General features: G+C 55.7%; 2 protein-coding genes across 9 annotated transcripts in view; one reads left to right on the top strand and one right to left on the bottom strand.

Moving 5' to 3' along the window:
• The window catches only part of BRF1 (BRF1 general transcription factor IIIB subunit), a 51,200-nt gene that overhangs the window by 19,591 nt on the left and 12,404 nt on the right, over positions 1-19,205 (bottom strand). For 6 of the 8 annotated variants that reach the window (XR_002123623.1, XM_019639277.1, XM_019639279.1 and 3 more), the window contains exons 3-5: positions 14,830-15,003; positions 6,884-6,915; positions 3,814-3,886 (exon numbers count right to left, since the gene is read on the bottom strand). Coding sequence is in view for 7 of the 8 variants with exons in the window: in XM_019639277.1 (XP_019494822.1) it covers positions 3,814-3,886; positions 6,884-6,915; positions 14,830-15,003 (279 nt within the window). In the remaining variant the exon portion in view is untranslated. Of the gene's footprint in view, positions 1-9; positions 259-3,813; positions 3,887-6,883; positions 6,916-14,829; positions 15,004-19,205 lie in introns of those variants that run through there. The other 2 variants (XM_019639283.1, XM_019639282.1) reach the window with 2 other exon arrangements.
• BTBD6 (BTB domain containing 6) lies at positions 379-2,833 on the top strand. Its single transcript, XM_019639284.1, has 4 exons — positions 379-808; positions 906-996; positions 1,134-1,252; positions 1,421-2,833. The coding sequence occupies exons 1-4, from the start codon at positions 441-443 to the stop codon at positions 2,451-2,453; spliced, it is 1,611 nt and encodes a 536-aa protein (XP_019494829.1). The 5' UTR covers positions 379-440; the 3' UTR covers positions 2,454-2,833.

Below are 19,205 nucleotides of genomic sequence, written 5' to 3'. Positions count from 1 at the left end.
GTCACTGACCATCAAGGAAATGCAGATCACTGCACCATGACACAGCTCGCCCACTGGTGGGGTCAGGGCGGCCCCACGGAAACAGGCGGCGCAGGCCACCCTGGGCCCTGATCTCAACCCACAGCCTTCCCGCAGGGCACTGTCTAGAACAGGGAGGGGCCGAGCAGCTGGGGTCACACAGCCACCAGCCCCAGCCTGTCCCTCTCGCAACACCGCAGCCCATCTCCCCACACGCCCTCATCGCCCGCACGGGGCGGGACTGGTGCGTGCTCGTCGTGCGCACGGGGCGGGTCCACTGGCGCACACGTCATCCGTGTGGAGCGGGGTGGGCCGGGGGCGGGCCCGGACGCCATGACGCTGAGTGACGCGCAGGCGAGACGGCGCCCCCTGCGGCCGGGCGGCAGGCGGCCGGGCGAGGGAGCAGCGCCCGCTGCGGCCCCATGCTGCTGCCCCTGGCCTGCCTGCACGGCCGGGTGGCGCAGTGCCTCACCGCGCTCCTCGTGCTCGCGGAGCCGCCCCCGAGGCCCCGGCGCTGCGCGAGGGCGCACGGTGCACCGCCCCCGCGCGCGGAGGCCGCCCTGCCCGCGAAGATGGCCGCGGAGCTGTACGCGCCTACCGGCGCCGCCGCCGCCACCGCCACCGACATTGCCAACAGCAACGCCGCCGCTGCCCCCGCCACGGGCAGGAAGGGCCCGCCCAGCGTCCCGCCACCCGCCCCGCTGCCGCCCGCGCCCTCGCCGCCCGCGCCCGACAACAACAACTTGGAGAGCCCCAACTGGCAGTCCTTCCACCCGACCCTGCGCGAGAGGTGAGCCCGGGCCGCGCCCGGCCATGACCGCGCCCCCCGCCGCGGCCCCTGCCCCGCGCCAACCGAGCCCCGAGCTGTGTGCCTTTCCCCTTTACAGGAACGCGCTGATGTTCAACAACGAGCTCATGGCCGATGTCCACTTCATTGTAGGCCCCCCAGGCGGGGCCCGGAGAGTGCCTGCCCACAAGGTTGGTAAAGCCTTGGCCCTTTCAGCTCCCAAAGGCGACAGGCCACCCCCTGAGCGTGCACTGTCCTCTACCCGGGTGTGGCAGCTGCTGGGGGTAAGGAGGGCCCAAGGCTCAGGGCAGCTCTCTCTCACCCACAGTACGTCCTGGCCGTCGGTAGCTCAGTCTTTTATGCCATGTTTTACGGAGACCTGGCAGAAGTTAAGTCGGAAATCCACATTCCCGACGTGGAGCCTGCGGCTTTCCTGATCTTGCTAAAGTAAGTCGGCTCTACTAGCTGCAAGGATGGGGTGGTTCCTCTCAGCCTGGTTGCCCCCAGCCAGCATCCTGGAGCGGAAGTCCGCAGGGGCTGATGGGCTCCCAACCCCAAGCCCTGGGTGCACGGCGTGCCCCATGCAGCCTGTGACATGGTCCCCGCCCTGCCTAGGTACATGTACAGTGATGAGATTGACCTGGAAGCTGACACGGTGCTGGCCACGCTCTACGCTGCCAAGAAGTACATTGTCCCCGCGTTAGCAAAAGCCTGCGTCAACTTTCTGGAGACGAGTCTGGAAGCCAAAAACGCCTGTGTCCTGCTGTCCCAGAGCCGGCTATTTGAGGAGCCCGAGCTGACCCAGCGCTGCTGGGAGGTCATCGACGCGCAGGCTGAGATGGCCCTGAGGTCCGAGGGCTTCTGTGAGATTGACTGGCAGACACTGGAAATCATTGTGACCCGGGAGGCCCTGAACACCAAGGAGGCGGTGGTGTTTGAGGCCGTCCTGAACTGGGCCGAGGCGGAGTGCAGGAGGCAGGGCCTGCCGGTCACACCACGCAACAAAAGGCATGTTTTGGGGCCAGCGCTCTATCTGGTCCGCATCCCAACCATGACCCTGGAGGAGTTTGCCAATGGTGCCGCCCAGTCGGACATCCTGACGCTGGAGGAGACCCACAACATTTTCCTGTGGTACACGGCGACCAACAAGCCCCTGCTGGCCTTTCCGCTGACCAAGAGGAAGGGCCTCGCGCCGCAAAGGTGCCACCGCTTCCAGTCTTCCGCCTACCGCAGCAATCAATGGCGCTACCGCGGGCGCTGCGACAGTATCCAGTTTGCTGTGGACAGACGCGTGTTTGTGGCGGGGCTGGGCCTGTACGGGTCCAGCTCCGGGAAAGCCGAGTACAGCGTGAAGATCGAGCTCAAGCGACTGGGGGTGGTCCTGGCCCAGAACCTGACCAGGTTCGTCTCGGACGGCTCCAGCAGCACCTTCTCGGTGTGGTTTGAACAGCCCGTGCAGGTGGAGCAGGACACCTTCTACACGGCCAGCGCCGTCCTGGACGGCAGTGAGCTCAGCTACTTTGGGCAGGAGGGCATGACGGAGGTGCAGTGTGGGAAGGTGACCTTCCAGTTCCAGTGCTCCTCGGACAGCACCAATGGAACCGGGGTCCAGGGCGGGCAGATCCCCGAGCTCATCTTCTACGCCTGAGGGGCATGGGGAGGGCCGTAGCTGACGGGCTCTACACACTTTATACGCAATCAGCTAGCGCAGCTGGGAAATAGACTTTTTCTACACGGCCAGAGCCCCGGTTTCTGAATCCTGGTGGCTGGGTCTCACAGGCGTCTCCTGCACGTTGGGGTGCACTTTTCAAGTAGAGGGCAGATTTGGGGGTGCACAGCAGGCCCAGACCCTGCGAGGGGCACCCACACCACCTACTGTGTGGGCTGGCCTATCCCTCCCAGCCTCCTGGATTCCATTCTAAGTGGTTCTGAGCTTAAGACCTTCCCTTCAGATCCAAAATCGGAAAAGTCACTTAAAATAGTTTGTCTCTTTAAGTGGATTTTCATAATAAAATTGTAATAAAGGGAGGACCATGTGTAAATAGGTGACTGCAGGATGCCCAAGTTCCCACCAACTGGGCATAGCGCCTCCCCAGCAGCGCAGAAAACCTACATTCTGATCAAGGTTTACCAGGTCAGAAGCAAGCCATGGCTCAGGACGCCCACGTGTCCCGTCTGCCCTCTGCCGGCAGGCTCAGCCTCCACCATCTGGGCAGGCTTGCTTCCTGGGGCTATGGCTAGAAAGCTCTGGAACAGGCCAGGAGTCTTGTGCTTGGTAAAGGGTGCTAGCTGCTCAGACAAAGCCCTACTGTATGTCTGGGATGCAGATTCAAGGGGAGTGAGAGGGGGTAGGGGCGCTGCGGAGTAAAGCAGGCTCACCTCCCCCACTGCACACACTCCCTGGGCAATTGCTTTGTTTCTGGAAAACTTCGGCTTGACGCCCAGAGATGTGACGTCCCTCAGGATGTGGCCTCTTGGGAGAAGAGGCCGTGGGCTGGTAGCTTGTCTGTGGTCCTCCCTGCTTGACTGGGCTTCCCAGCCCCAGGGGACCATCATGTGGGTGGCCCAGGACCACAGCCCCTGCCCGCTGCCATCTTACTACAAGGAAATGCACTCCTGGACACTGACGGGCACAGGAAGGAGCGGGCTCCCCAGGCAGACTAAAACCCACCCTCCTGGGAAAACTCTAATACAGGCCAGGCTGTTCCATCTGTGCCCAGGTCCTGCCTTCCCAAGGCACCTGGCTACCAGGTGTATTCCTCAAGAGGTGGACACACAGGTCCTCATGCACGGCATCACGTCTGGTTCCCTTGTCCACACCTGCCGGGAACTGACCTCAGCATTCCGGTTTTAAATCAGAAATAACCGCCATGCACTGGGCTCCTGGCAGCTTCGCAGGACGTGTTTCTTACCCCTGTGCACCCTCACACTTACGCACAGCCCGCCCCCTCCATCCCCCTACCCGCCGGCAGCGCTGGCACTGCTGCTGCGCCCAGGGTGCCCTGTACCTATTGCCGGTGCGTTGATGCACAGCTCTCTCGCCAGAAGGAGGAATGTCTTCCCAAGCACGTACACGTTCACCTGTCAGGAAGAAGCACACCGATGGTGCATTTGTATTTAGGAAATGTCACCTTTTTTCCTTAAAGTGCACATTTCATTGTTCAGTCTTTAAATAACCCTACATAAATGCCGCCGCTGCCCAGGGGCCCGACCCCTCTGTGCTCTGCCAGGCCTCCAGGCTATGCCTCTGCCACGCTGCCCCCTGCTGGCCGGCCATGGAGCAGTCTGGACAAAGTGCAGAGCTGGCACTCCTGTTCTGCCAGGCCCTGCCCTGGGGCTCAGACCTCCCAGAGGGCAGCCCCGGCCCTCTGCCTCCAGTCTCTCAAACAGCTGGCTCCCTGGCCTGATCCAGCCTGGACTGTAGGCCCCTGGACCAAGGCCCCTTGGCCCAGTGCCCAAGGAACACCAGAAAAGACACTGAGGAGAAGTCAAGACGGTGTGTGCTGCGTCCAGCCCAGGGCACTAAGGAATGAGGCGATGGGCTGTCCTTATGGGACACCCTCCAGCCCCTCAAGCACTCACCTCTGAAGGACTTCTGAAGACTCCAGGAGAAGCCCCAGCATGAGGGCTGCTGGCTCACGGAGCTCACTGCCCCCCCAGCATGTGCACGTGTGGTGCATGGGTGTGCGTGTACACGTGCATCTTCCTAGGAGCACCCCAGCCTTCTGGGGTTCCCAGCAGGTCCCCGTCTGTTCAGACCAGAGACCTGACCTGCCGCCCCACACGCTCTCTCCTCTGTCGCGCGGCATGTCCCCGATCCTCCCTGCCCATGTCACACCTCCCACGTCCCTAACCCATGTCCCAGGCAGACGAAGACCTGGACACTGGGGAGATGGGCTCCGACGGCCTTCCAATGGGAAGTCAAATGTTAAAAAGACGAAGTACACAAAACACAGTTATCACCAGAGATGCTGTTGTTCGTCAGTACTTATCAGAAATCATGACACAGACACTTCGTCTAAGGTCACTCTGCCTGTGGCTCGTCTCCGTGACGGCTGTTGGTCATGGCTGGGTGTGGCCGGCCAGCCCTTCCCACTCCACTCCCAACGGCAGATGAACTGCACATACGGGGGCTCCTGGCTCCACCTCTGAGGGGCTGTGTCCCGGGCAAGTGAGCACCCCTGTCAACCCTGGCATACGGACGAAGGGGCCTCCTGCCCGCACCCTTGGTCACCCTGCTGGAGAGTGTTCACTGTGAGCTCAGTCAGGAGTGCTGAACCTTGGTTGTGTGAATGAGAATGAAATGTGACCCTGAACCTGGGCACACTCTTCCAATTGTAAATCTTTTGCTCATTTCTGCTAACTGGTCAGCCCTTGGCAGTGCAAGCTCCCTGGGTGAGGCCCTCAACCTACACGGCACACTCCACATCCACAGACAACTGCCCTGGGGAGCCGAGCCGGCCCACTCCAGGACACCATGCTGGAGGGAAGGGACGCGCATGGGCCCCAGCTACCAGCCAGGCCACCTCACCTTCTCGGCACGCTCCTCCACCTGAGGCTGTAGAAGGGCGAAGCAGCTTGTGTGTGTGCCTAGCCTGAGCTTGCAGGTTCAGCGGGAACAGCCACCCCAGTCACCCTCTTCCGTCTTGACACCTGACTGGCTTCCCACTTCCAAAGCTGTGAAGTGCAAAACCACCAGACCCCCCCTCCCTCCAGGCAGGGCCCGAGCTCTTCCTCAGCGGCTGTCCTGCCTGGCCTCACTCCTGGACTTCCTGGGAAGTCACCGATGGAAACGAGGCCACATGGCCTTGCCCTGAACCAAGCTGGGCACATGCAGTGCTGGGTTCCCACAATTCCAGTGGGATATTTTTAGCTTGACCACGGAATATTCCAGCAGGACTTCTGAGAGAGGCCATTTATAAAGACAGCTGGAAGGACAAAAACAGGCAGCATCAGATTTAAGTAAAAGTCTACCTGTTGGTCGCCCCTGGGGCAGTGTGGCACCCGGATCTGGTCAAAACTTTCCCCATACGGTAGCATTCGTGTGACTCCTGCATGAACCCTCACACTGTAGACATGCCTGTTTCAATGACATTATTTCTCTTTCCAAGTCCTCAGTGGAGTGCACTGAGGGCCCAACCCCAGGGTGTAGGGTCAAGCCTGCACCCAGTGCCGTCTCCCGGGATACACACAGAGCCTCCATGACCCCCCCTGGCACTGCCCCCACCCCCCTGAGTATCCCGTCCACATGGGTGTCCCTCTCACTGGGTCATTCCATCATGTTCTGTCCTTTGGAAATAAGCGATTTTGCAGAAAGTGCATTCCTGGGACCCAGAAAGCAAATTTCTCTAAATAAACTAAATACAGGTTTTTATATCATTTAAAACATATGCATGTGAGTACATTTTTTTCCTTTTAAAGAATCTCCTGGGCCGGCCGAGTGGCGCGATGGTTAAGAACTGGCTTGGGATGCCAGAGGGCCCCGGTTCGGATCCCACATATGAGGGTCAGTGACACTGCCCTCCACAGCTAAGATGCTGAACAACAGCTCAACCTAGAGCTGGGCTGCCCGTGGAGCTGGGCTGCCCGTGAGTCGCTGGCGACGGCGTAGGCTGCAGCCCCTGTGGCAGTGGGTTGCCATGGGCTACCGTATGTAGCCAGCAGCCAGCGTGAGTGGCCAGCAGCCACAGTGAGCGGCCGACCAGAAGCCGGCGACTGTTCTGCCTCACCCGGGAAGAGCGCAATGATGGTGCCAACTTGGGCCAGTGAAGCAACATCCTCCACAACTAGACTGAAGAACAAAACAACAGCAACTTGTCTGTTCCCCTTCCCCCAACTCCCCAATAAAAATCTTAAAAAAAAAAAAATCTCCTGAGCCTAGGACAGAGTCCCCCTGGGTCTCTCCACTGATTCTAGGCTGGGCCGCTTGGCTAGGACACCACTGTGACCCCATGTCCACTACCTCCCACAAGAGACCAAGCCCTCCTGTGCCCATCACCTGTGGACCCTTCCACCCGGCCAGCGCACACCCCGAGCACAGCCCCTGCAGGAAAGGGACTCCGGAAGGAGACGGCTTACCTGGAGCAGGTCACTGAGGTCCAGGAGCATGTCTGTAGGGCTGTCAAGGAGCATCTCACCCAGTCCCCAGGGCTCTTGGGAATCTATGCTCAGTGCCCACCAGGAAGGAGGATGGAGGTGGCAGCATGGCTGACCAGAACCTTCTAGAGACTCCTGTGAACCACGACCAGGATGGGGGTGGCTTCAGTGTGGTCCTCAGACTGCACGCTGCCTCACAGCACCCACGAGAGTCCTGCCCAGTCAGGTGTCCCCCGCCACAGCGCAGCCCACCCGTGCATGACAACATTTACTCCATTCCACAAGCATTCACTGAGTGCCTGCTGGGAGTTCCTGGGGACAGACACATGGACACTGTGCCACCCTTGGTGGCTGGCAGGCACTGCCACGGTGCTGGTGCTTAAGGGGACAACTGTGGGGACTCTGGTGTGGACCCTGTCCTTGCTCTCAGCAGCTGATTAAATAGTAGCCAGAAAATGTCCTAAGTGATTCAAAACTCAGCTGGACACACATGAATACAAAACACAAGCCACTGAGTAAAGAACTTGTCAAATGAAGCGAAAATGAATATCATTCAGGGCTGCTGTGGCTTCCAGAAGTAACTAGAAAGACATGACCAGGAGGCTGAATCAGAGCCCAGACCAGGTATTCAGAGGGAAGGCCTGAGCCCAAGCCATCAAGGAGGCAGGGTGTCCCCAACACCACAGCCTGACACGGGAGGACAGCTGAACACGAATTCTGAGGTCCCATTTTTGTCTGCAGGCACGTTCTTCATCGGGAGACAGCCACACGAGACAGGTAATGCCACAGTGCACAAGGACAAGCTAGTGAGAAGGCTGAGAATGAGAAAGGGCCATTGAAGCAAGTGCAAGGAAGGCCGCACCCAATGAATGCACAGTGACATCGAAGAAAGACAAGTTAACAAGGCCAAGAGGCCACACACTGTAAGACCTCAACTGTGCGACACTCTGGAAAACGCAAAGCTGTGGGGACAGTAACAGGATCAGCAGTCACCAGGGTTGGGGGAGGGGGAGCGTGGGTGGAGCACGGATTTTCAGGGGGGTGAAACTGCCTGTCTGTTACCACAGCGGCACCTGCATTTGTCAAACCCATGGAAGGCACACCACCAAGAGTAGGCGTATGTAAACTGGGCTCTGCGTGGTAATGACGTGTGGCACAGGTCCATCAGTTGTCACACACACACACACACACACACACACACACACACACACACACTAAAGCAGGTGTCAACAGGAAACTGGGGGGGGGCATACGGAACTCTCCAAAACTTGAAGTCTAATAGGTAATAAAATAAAGGCCCCAAAATGGACAACGGTTTTGAACAGACGCTTCAGGAAGAGAGGCAAGAGGCAACAAGCACATGCGTAAGAGCCTTCCCTTGGCTATCACAGAAACGCAAGTCAGAGAGACACCCACCCCCATAGCACTCAGTGCTGGCGACTCTGGGACAGTGGGCAGTGGGACAGCGGCTCTGGGGAAAGGCCTCGAGGTTCCTACAAAACTGAGCATGTACCTCCCCTCTGGTCAGCAGGAAGCACACGTCCACAGGAAGACAAAGAACGTTCACAGCAGCTTCCTGGACAGTCGCCAGGGGGACCAGCTCAGTGTGCGTCAACAGGAACAGCCAAGACATGTCACACATGCACAGTGGACGATCGCAGAACAGCCGGTACCCGAACTCAGTGGGGCGGCCTGACTGGATGGGGCCCCTGGAACCTGCTCAGTGCCAGAGCTGCTCTGTATCCTGGGGGGACCTGGCTGCACAGATGTACACGCTTGTCACAACTCCTCCAACGGCACAGCTAAGACCTGTGCACTGCCTTTTATGCCAATTTTACCTCAAAAGAAAAAAAATCGCAAACACTGAAATCGAGTCAGGTCATGATCTGCCCACGGAAGGCCTGGGAATGGGCATATGCCTGCAACTCACTTTGAAATGTGCTGAACAGAACACGGCTGAGGGATGGAGAGAGGAGCAGAGCGGGGGGAACAAGGACCCAAGGAGTGACCGGCAGACTGGGCGGTCCACTGCGCAGTTTTCTCACCTGTGCCAGGTGTTGGAGACTTTTTATGAGCAACTGATAGAAAAAAGCATGTATATTTTAAAAGGGAGGTTGGAATTCAACTTCACCAAGTTAAAATGATTGTCTCCTTGCCATGATGGTGGCAGGGACCCGCCCCGAAGTCCACTGGCTGTTAGGAAGCACCGGTGGGGGCAGGGGGGGAGGGGGGGGTCCAGACAACCGAAGCTCTCCTCTGAGCAGGACAATCGGAGCCGTGTGCCTCCTCACAGGCCCCATCCCGGGCCAGGATCCGTTAGTGCCCTTGGGGCCTGACCCACGTGGGTTCCCCACCTAATGGGCACTTGGGGGTTTCTGGTGGCTTCAGAAAGTCTTCTGTCAGCCTAGCTGGTAGGCCAGTGTCCTTCCAGCGGCCTCTCTCAACCTTCTCGGTTCAGGGACACCAGACCGCCAAACTTGGTGGGACGTGTAAAAGCCAGCGGGGACTGGGCCTTCTGAGCCCCGAGAAGCTGAGCAGACCACGAGCTCAGGCATGAGCACGTCTGTTCCCACAGCCGGGTGCCTGCCACGTTCTAGTTGGTGGCACTGAGAGCGCCCGCCTAAAAGAGATGCATGTACACAAAGAATGACAGCGATAAAATACCTGTAGATTCTGGACACTCCTGCGAGTCCAACAGACCACAGTACAGGGTCCCCGCCAGACCTCAGCGGGTTTCCAGGAAGTGTGGAGATGGCCCAAGCCCTACCACCACTGCCCGGCATCCGGGACCAGCCACTGTGAGGCAACACAGGACAGTGCCACCCACGCCACCTTGCTTCTGGGAGAACAATCACAGATGGGACCTGATTTAAACTCAGACTCTAAGTGGAAAAGTGAACAGAGATTGAAACGAAGCAGAACTAAAAGTCAGAAAAACACAAGCTCCTCCACACAGCCTCGCATCATGTTTCTACGGGTGGAGTGTGGGGAGAGAAACACGCCCAGGCCAACAGGAGGGCTGAGAGGCCACACAACCGTGGACCTTCAGCAGATAAAGGGTGGAACCACAGGGCAGCAAGACAGGAGCACATACCTCACCTTCATTCCCAGCTCCTGGTGGGACCCGAGAGGGCGAGTCCCCTGAGGAGCACCACCTACCCAGAAGGCAGACCTGTGCACCCCACACCCATTCCTGCCGGCCCCGCCAACAGGGCCCCACCCACAGCCCCACCCCTCCAACAGGCCCCACCCACAGCCCCACCCCAGCCCCACCACAGACAAATGCCACCACAAACACCACCCCAGCCCGCCCAGGCGGCTACTGCACCAGGCAGTGAGAAGTACCACACAGGGCCCCAGCGCCTGCTCTCACGGGCACTGAGCCCCTCCCACACAAGTACAGAAGGAGCTTGGCTACAACCGCCCCCCCCACCGGAGCTTGGGCCTCAGCACCATGACAGATCAGAGGGAGACCACACATGAGGACCCCGTAGCCCTGCCCCAACCTGCCCTGAGGCGTCAGTCTGGGCACCCTCTCAGCACACAGCTTGGGGGGGTGGGCGGGGCTTGCAGACAGCGTGACTGGCCAATTCCCCCCCCCAGTCCCACAGAAGTAGGAATGCGTAGGGGGCCAACGCAGAGGGCGCTGAGTGAATGAAAGCTAACAGAGCAGCGGGAGCATCTGCGATGACAACAGGCCGGAGAGTGTTCTCAGGAGCACAAGCACATAACCTCTCGGACGACCCACAGTAATAACAGGTAAATGTACGAGGGACAGGCTAGTTCAAGGAAGACAGACTAACCAAATACTTGATTTCTGTAAGAGGTGGTAGGAAAGGGAGAGACTAAAGAACAGATGGAACAAACCTAATGCAAAGTGGCAGAAATAAACTCACATCAATAAGCACACTAAACTGCAATGCACGAAATTCTCCAATAAAAACATTTTCAGACTGGATTAAAAAATTAAACAAGAAGACACAATTAGACACTGCTTACAAGAGACATCTTGACTATTATCAAGGAGGATTAGATTTGAAAAGTTGGAAAAAGGCAGACCATGCAAACACCAAGCAAAAGAAAGGGCATAGTTTTACTAACATCAAACACGATAGAATTGCGGGGGGGAACGTTTAGTGGCAGGGGCATTTCATTATGTTAGACGAGTCATTTCCACCAGGACGATGAGCAATTGGGAATTTGCATCCTGATAACACGGCTTCAGAATATAATGAAAAACCAAGGAGACGCAGGAAAGCAGGCAGCCGGTGGGGCAGGGGGCCTAACCTTTCAGAACACGGGACAGAAAACCGCTAAGGACAACTTGAAGGTGATTAACCATTTACAGAGCACCCTGCCCACAACTGCAGGTGTGTTCTTGGAGTGCACATGGCACAGTCACTGACACCAGGAAACAGGGTCACTCAGTGTGCCCTCGGACCTCACGGAATTACACTGAAGCAGCTCAGACAAGGAAACCTTTCCAAATAAGCCATACGCTTCTATAATAAATGGCTCAGGATCTACGAAGAAATAACGACAGGAATTAGGAAATATTTTAAACTGAATGAGAATTAAAATATGACACATCAAAACTGTGTGATGTAACTAAACCCCACTTAGAAAATATAGTCTTAAATGTTAGGAAAACAGAAGGACTAAAATTAAACCTAAGCATGTGTCTCTAGAAGGTGGAAAAATAGTATATTAAACCCAAAAAGAACAAAAGGAAAGAAATACTAGAAGGAAACCAATGAAATAAAAGTGTTGGCACAGGTAGTGACGCTGCGGCCTCTCCCACACTGCCGATGGAACACACATGCAGCTGGTGGGAGAAGTCCGGCGTTGCCCCGACAAGGTAATAAGCACAGTTACAGTGGCACATGACACGATGCCATTTACATGACACGTCCCCAACAGGCAAACATACAGAAAGCGGACTGCTGGTGGCTTAGGGCTGGGAGCTTAAGGGGACAGGGCTCTTTCTCAGGTAATGAAAATGTTGTCACATTGACTGTGGTGATGGAGGCACAGCTCTGAATGTAACTACAAACCACTGAACTGCACATTTCAGTGGGTGAATTGTACCACATGTGAATTACATTTCAATAAAGCTCTTACTAAGAAAAAGACTAATAAAACTAGCAACCCCCTTGTGAGATGGATCAAAGAAAAACAGGCAAAATTGCCGACATAAGACATGGACAAGGGAATGTTACCACAACTGTTACAGACACCAAAGGGTCATGGGGAATATTAAGTGTACCCACTACATTCGGTGTCAGAAGTGATAGGAACGAGTGTTTTGCAAATACAACTTACCAAAACTGGAACAAGAAGCAGAAAGTCTGGATAGTTCTGCGTCTATTGTAGAAACTGAACCCATATACTTAAGACCTTCCCACAAAGAAAGCTGACAGCCCAAACGGCTTCACTGTGAACTGCCCCAAACATTTAAAGAAGGTCTGCTCACCCCAGACCACACAGGGCGCCTCCCTGTGTGCAGGCGAGGAAGAGAGAGCCTCCTCCTCCGCTGAACCCAGGGTGAGGGGCACGTGGCCGCGGGGCACAGACGCTCAGACTCGAGAGGGCCACCGAGACCTGTGAACCGTTAGGCCCGGGTGTAATGCTGCGTGAGTGGTCTGATGCCCGGGAGACAGCGGGTCTGAGGGCGGCTGCAGCCTGGAGTGGCCAGTCGGCTGTGCGAGTGTTCTATGCAGACCTAGCCCTCCTGCCCAGGGCCTGCACAAGTGTGACAAGTCACAGCTGACACAAGCCTCTGTACATGGCTTCCTGGCTTAACTTAGACCCACAGACCTACTGGCAGCTCACTGGACCCCAGTAAATATCAGACTTAAAAGGCAGCTGTGGGGCCGGCCGAGTGGCGCGATGGTTGAGAACTCGCTTGGGATGCCAGAGGGCCCCGGTTCGGATCCCACATGTGAGGGCCAGTGACACTGCCCTCCACAGCTAAGATGCTGAACAACAGCTCAACCTGGAGCTGGGCTGCCATGAGTCGCCGGCGACGGCGTGGGCTGCAGCCTCTGTGGCAGTGGGTTGCCATGGGCTACCGTGTGTGGCCAGCAGCCAGCGTGAGCGGCCAGCAGCCGCAGTGAGCGGCCGTCCAGAGGCCGGCGACTGATCTGCCTCGCCAGAGAAGAGCGCAATGATGGTGCCAACTTGGGCCAGTGAAGCGGCGTCCTCCACAACTAGATTGAAGAACAAAAGGACAGCAACTTGTCTGTTCCCCGTTCCCCAATTCCCCAGCACTGTTCCCATCCCCCAATTCCCCAATAAAAATCTTTAAAAAAAAAAAAAAAAGGCAGCTGTGTCCAAAGCACACCTAGCACTCAGTGCATGTCACAGAGAGCTGCAGTGACCGACCTGCACCTCCAGTTCTGTGGAAAACGCCCTGGCCTGGTCACCTGTCTGGCACAGACGTGGGGTTGGTGGTGTGTGTATGTCCAGTTACAACTCTCGAGTTTCTACCAATCACACTGCCCTGGCCCAGAACAGGAGGTCTAGAGAGCAGGTCTCTTCCCAGCCTTCCCCTGGTGGCCCCTACCAGACCCCTATGAGTCAGGGAGGCCGGCACAGCCTAGGGGCAGCAAGGCTGCTGGGGGCAAGGGATTTGGAACTCATGTGCCAGGAGGCAAGATGGTGCCAGAACAGGGACCGCACAGCCAGGCCAGCGTGGCAGAAAGGGAGAAGGGGCAGGAGGAGAAGGGTGACCAGGACAAGTCTGGGGACCCTGCCTGGAGCACGGGGGTGGTGGTGACGGCAGCCAGAAGAAGACAGATGAGACCGTGTCACACCTGTACCCCGCCCCGTACCCCCAAACAGCCATCCTGAGGCCAGCTGGGGTAAGGCTGCTGGGCGGAGCTCCCCTCACCCTGCTATCTCGTCCTGAACAGATTTACAAGGTCAAAGTTACAGCCACAAATGTACCTGTTCAAGGTGTCCAGTTCAGTGGTTCTTAGCTGATTTACAGAGCTGTGCTACCAACACCATAATCTAATTTTGGCACATTTTTATCACCTCAAAAAGAAGCCGTGCCTTCGGCTCTCCCCTCTTCCCTGCCCTACAGCCTCTGTGTTCGGCCGTGGGTTCTCCTGTACGACGTCTGGCAGACGGGGAGTCACCCACATGTGGCCTCTGCACCCAGCTTCCTCCCCCAGCAGCATGTTCTGCTGAAAGATCAACTCTCCCAGAGCCGAAGGTAAACGGGAAGAAAGAGGGAAGACATGATAGGAAGGCAGCATGGGCGGCACAGAGGACCCCCGAGTCACTCGGACACGCCAGGAACCCTGAGCCTGAGAACACAGGCGCTCTGGGCCTTCAGATGCCACATGCCTGCCACAGATAGAGGACAAGACTGGGGCACTGCGCCGCTCAGCAGGAACGCAGCGGCAGGAAGACCCCGGCACTGCCATGCAAATTCTGAAGCGACCGTTTGCACCCTGGACTCCCGCCACGCTATCCCCAAGGGTGTGGGCTGAAGAGAGGCCATCCTCAGACGCGCGCAGGTGGGTGCACAGGCAGGGAAGCCCCAGCGCGGTGGGGAAGACAGCAAGGAAGCAGGAGACAGAGGGTCCAGCGGCGGGACCAAGAGCCCACGCGTCACACAGGCAGGGGACGGCCCTGGGCACACACAGGAGAGGCACAGTGAGCAGGCATGGGATGAGGCCTGCCTACAGAGGCCAACTGAGGGAACACACTGAAGAGCGGCAGCAGAGCACGTGCTCTGTCCTCCGCAAGGGCCAAGCGAGGACGGGCACCCAGGATGCCCAGCATTCATCCACAGGCAACAACAGGACAGGTAACCCATTAAATGCCCGCACCGTGTCACTGTAACCACCGAACCCCAATACCGAAAAGGACGCTGACCAAGAGCTAAGCCCAGTGAGAGCCCCCGAACCAAAGGATACGCGGAGTGCCCTCCGTCCGGCACACGAGGTAGAGGCAGGCCGCGATCACGTGAGCCATCTTGCGGCCGCGGGTCAGGTGCTTGCTCACGGCCATCTTGAAGAAGTTGAAGGCTGTGTCCAGGCAGTGCTGGTTCAGCTGCAGCTGGTTCCCCAGGTGGTGGATGTGCCGCCGGCCTAGGACACAAAGCAAGAGGTCACCGCCGAGCCCGTAACACAGCGCGACAGGTCACCGCTGAGCCCACAGCCCATGCACATGGCCGCCTGGCAATTTAACAGTCAGAACGCAGGTTTGTCCTCTCACGTCTACATCTTTAGTTCGCTTTTTGTGTGTTCCAGTAAAACTTTAGGTGTGGCTATGATGTGAATTTCCTACAACTCTCATGCCACGACCTCTCCTCTCCATGTTTAAATGGCATTATATCTGGGCCTCGGCAGGCGGGGCAGCGTGCTGTGTGTGCCTTTCTCAAGTCCCTGAGCTCAGGTGTCAGGTCGCTATGTCGGGGCAGCCGGCCCAGTGCTACTCCCCACGAGCCCCAGATGACAACATCCTGTGACAGGCCTACATGGACACCCCTCCCGGGCTGAATGCCCAGGCTCTGCCCAGCCTTCTCTGCGCCACCGGCCAGGGCACGCAGCACCAAGTCTGTATACACACCTCTTCCCAGCCAAGTCCATCCCAGAGCTACGGGTCAAAAGACAGCAGTAAAAGAGAAGACGGCCACCCGCACATGAGAGTAACTGTGGTCAGCTGGCTCAGAGAGCAGAACCAAGGCCAAGAGGCCACAGCGGGAACACTGGTGAGACTGCAGAGTAAAGAGCCGTCTCCTTCACTGCCACTCATCTGCTGAGTAAGCGCGCTGGGCAGGCAGATCCCATCACAGACCCCAGGTCCCCAGCGTCCTCCACAGCCCAGACCACAGGGGCCAAGAACAAAATAAGGACCTCCACTCCATCCAAAAAAAGCTGAGTACACATCCTCCTCTCTAACAAGGACTGTGGCTGGGGATACAAGGGCTGCATGAGGTCCTCGGTCTTCTGGTTAATGGCCAGGTCTACCCACCCTGCATGTGCTGCTCACAATGGCCTGACAATGACTGCTGGCCAAAGGCGGGCAGCAAGGGAGCAGCGCCAAAGAACCTGCGGGCAAAGCGCTGGGAGGGGGAATGACAAGTGGACAGATGCAATGCTCTGGGGGGATGAGGACAAATGGACAGATGCAATGCATGGAAGGGGACGAGTGGACAGATGCAGTGCTCTGGGGGAGACAGGTAGACAGATGAAATGCTCTGGGGGCAACAAGTGGACAATGCAACGCTCTCCAGCGGGGGACCAAGTGGACAGATGCACTATCTGGGCGGAGGGGGGGTGGAGTGGACAGATGCAGTACTCTGGGGAGACAAACGGACAGATGCAAAGCACTGGTGGGGACAAGTGGACAGATGCAATGCTCTGGGGTGGTGACGAGAGGATAGATGCAGTGCTCTGGGAAGGACAAGAAGACAATGCGATGCTCTCCAGTGGGGGGACAAGTGGACAGATGCAATATCTGGGCGGGGGGTGGACAAGTGGACAGATGCAGTGCTCTGATAGGGACAAGTGGACAGATGCAATGTTCTGTGGGGGGACAAGTGGACAGATGTAATGCTTAGGGTGGGACAAGTGGACAATGCAATGCTCTCAGGTGGGGGCAGGGAAACAAGTGGACAGGTGCAATGCTCTGGGGGAAGTGTGTTCCATTGAGAATTGGTGCTGGAACTGTGTGTCCATATTAAAAATGTAAACCTCAACACTACCTCATACCATGTGTAAAACTTGATTTGGGTGGATCATAAATCTAGACACGAAACATAAAACAATAAAGCTTCTCGGTGAGAACACAGGAGATTATTTTCAGATCTTGGGATAGACAAGAGTTGCTTACACAAGTCATAAAAACCCTAACCGTAAAAGACTGGTACGCTGGGACTTCATTAAAGTTAAGAAATCAAAAGACAACATTACAAGAATAAAAAGGGGGAGCATTTGAGATCTTTCTCTGCAGCATGTGTCATCAATTTGGCTCAAATAAACTCTTATTAAAAAAAAAAAGTGGGACGGCTGAGTGGCTCAGCTGGTTAAGAGTTGGCTTGAGAGCGCAAGCTCTGAGCAGCACGGTTCCCGGTTCAGATCCCACATGGGTCAGTGATGCTGCGCCCTTCACAGCTAAGATGGTGAACAACAGCTTGACCTGGAGCTGGGCTGCTGTGAGTCACCGGTGATGGTGTAGGCTGCAGTGGGGCTGCAGTGGGCTGCCGTGAGCTACCATGAGTGGCAGGCAGCCGGCGTGAGCAGCCGGCAGCCGGCGTGAGCTGCCATGAGCCGCCATTGAATGGCTGGCGACCAATCTGCCTCACCTGGGAAGAGTGCAACGATCATAATACCAACTTGGGCCAGTGAAGCAACGTCCTCCACAACTAGACTGAAGAACAAAAGGACAGCAACTTGTCTGTTCCCCTTCCCCGATTCCCCAACGCTGTTCCCTCCCCCAATTCCCCAATAAAATCTTAAAAATATATAAATAAATAAATAAATTTAAAATTAAAAAAAAAAAGTGAAAAGACAAGCCATTGTCTGGTAGGAGCGTTCCAAACATGTATATGCAACAAAGAAGTCTAATCCAGAGTATGGAAGGAACACGGACGAATCAGTGGGGAAAAGATTAACAAGTCAATTAAAGGACTTGTGCAAGAGACTCCAAGAAACAAGACCTCTGATCAGCCCCAAAGCTTGGGTGAAGGTGGTCACACCTCACCAGGGAAAGCCAATCACACAGCCTGAGTGCCCTCAGGCTGGTGAGCCGGGGGACCTGGCCAGCAGCTCCTGGCTTCTCAGGCCATTTGCTGACGGGAGGGTAACATGCCAGGGCTACTGCAGGTGAGCGCGCACATCTGGTGCCCAGAAATCCCACTCAGGCACATTCCCGGGAGAACTGTTCCCCAGGACAACACATATGAGCCACACACCACTGACAGGACAAACTGCTAAATCAGAGGGGCTGTATTCACACCATGACGTCCAACACAACAACACCCACACAAGGAGGCCGCTCCAGTTGTCGCAGTGGAAAACCAAAACCAGCCAGCCCATCGACAACAGGGAGCGTTCTGCCATGATCGGAGGCTGCAACTCACGGATGTTCAGCCCGCAGGGCACACACGGCCAGTGCACTGCATCCCTGGGCTGCATACCGTCAGACCCAGACAGACAGATACACAAGGAGAACTGAAACAAATCTGCCCAGCGATGCCTCCCAAATGAAAGGGCTCACGGCATTTCAGAGCTCCAGGGAGAGAGGGAAAACCCTACCAGGGCCCAGTGAAGAAAGAAAAACACCATTCAGAGAAATGCAAATAAAAACCACAATGAGCTACCACCTCACACCTGTCAGAACGGCTGTCATCAATAAATCAACAAACCACAAGTGCTGGTGAGGTTGTGAAGAAAAGGGAACCCTTGTGCTCTGTTGGTGGGACTGCAGACTGGTGCAGTCACTATGGAAATCAGTATGGAGGTTCTTCAAAATATTAAAAATAGAACTACCTTAGGACCCAGCAATTCCACTCCTGGGTATTTATCCAAAGAAATCCAAAATGCTAATTTGAAAAGATATATGTGCCCCTATGTTTACTGCAGCACTATTCACAATAGCCAAGACTTGGAAACAACCAAAATGGCCATCGATAGATAATTGGAGATGTGGTAATATACACAATGGAATATTACTCAGCCGTGAAAAAGACGAACTCTTACCATTTGCAAAAACATCGATGGACCTAGAGGATATTATGCTGAGTGAAGTAAGTCAGAGAGAGACAAATGCCATATGATTTCACTTTTATGTGGGATCTAAAGAACAGAATAAACAAACAAACAAAACAGAAATAGACTCAGACACAGAACAAACTGATGGTTGCCAGATGGGAGGGATGGGGGAGAAGGTGAAGGGATTACACATTGGTAGTCACAAAATAGTCACAGGGATATTAAATACAGTACAGGGAATATAATCAATGTTGTAATAGATTATGTAGGGTGTCAGATGGGCACTGGACTTATCGGGGAAATCACTTCATAGGCTGTGTAGTTGCCTGACCACTACTCTGTACACGTGAAACTAATATAAAATAATACTGGCTGTCAACTATAATTAAATATATTATAGTCACAGGATGTGAAGAACAGCATAGGGAATACAGTCAATGGTATCGGAATAGCTATATACAGTGTCAGAGGGGTAGCAGACTTGGTGGGGGGTTATCACTTTATGAGGGGTGTAACCGTCTAATCATTATGTTGTTCTGTGCACCTGAAACTAATAAAAGAAAAAGAGACCAGAA

The sequence above is a fragment of the Hipposideros armiger genome, unplaced genomic scaffold (genome assembly GCF_001890085.2).
Source record: "Hipposideros armiger isolate ML-2016 unplaced genomic scaffold, ASM189008v1 scaffold_43, whole genome shotgun sequence".
In the NCBI taxonomy this organism is placed as follows: Eukaryota; Metazoa; Chordata; class Mammalia; order Chiroptera; family Hipposideridae; genus Hipposideros; species Hipposideros armiger.
This window is presented reverse-complemented; position numbering and strand designations above follow the sequence as displayed.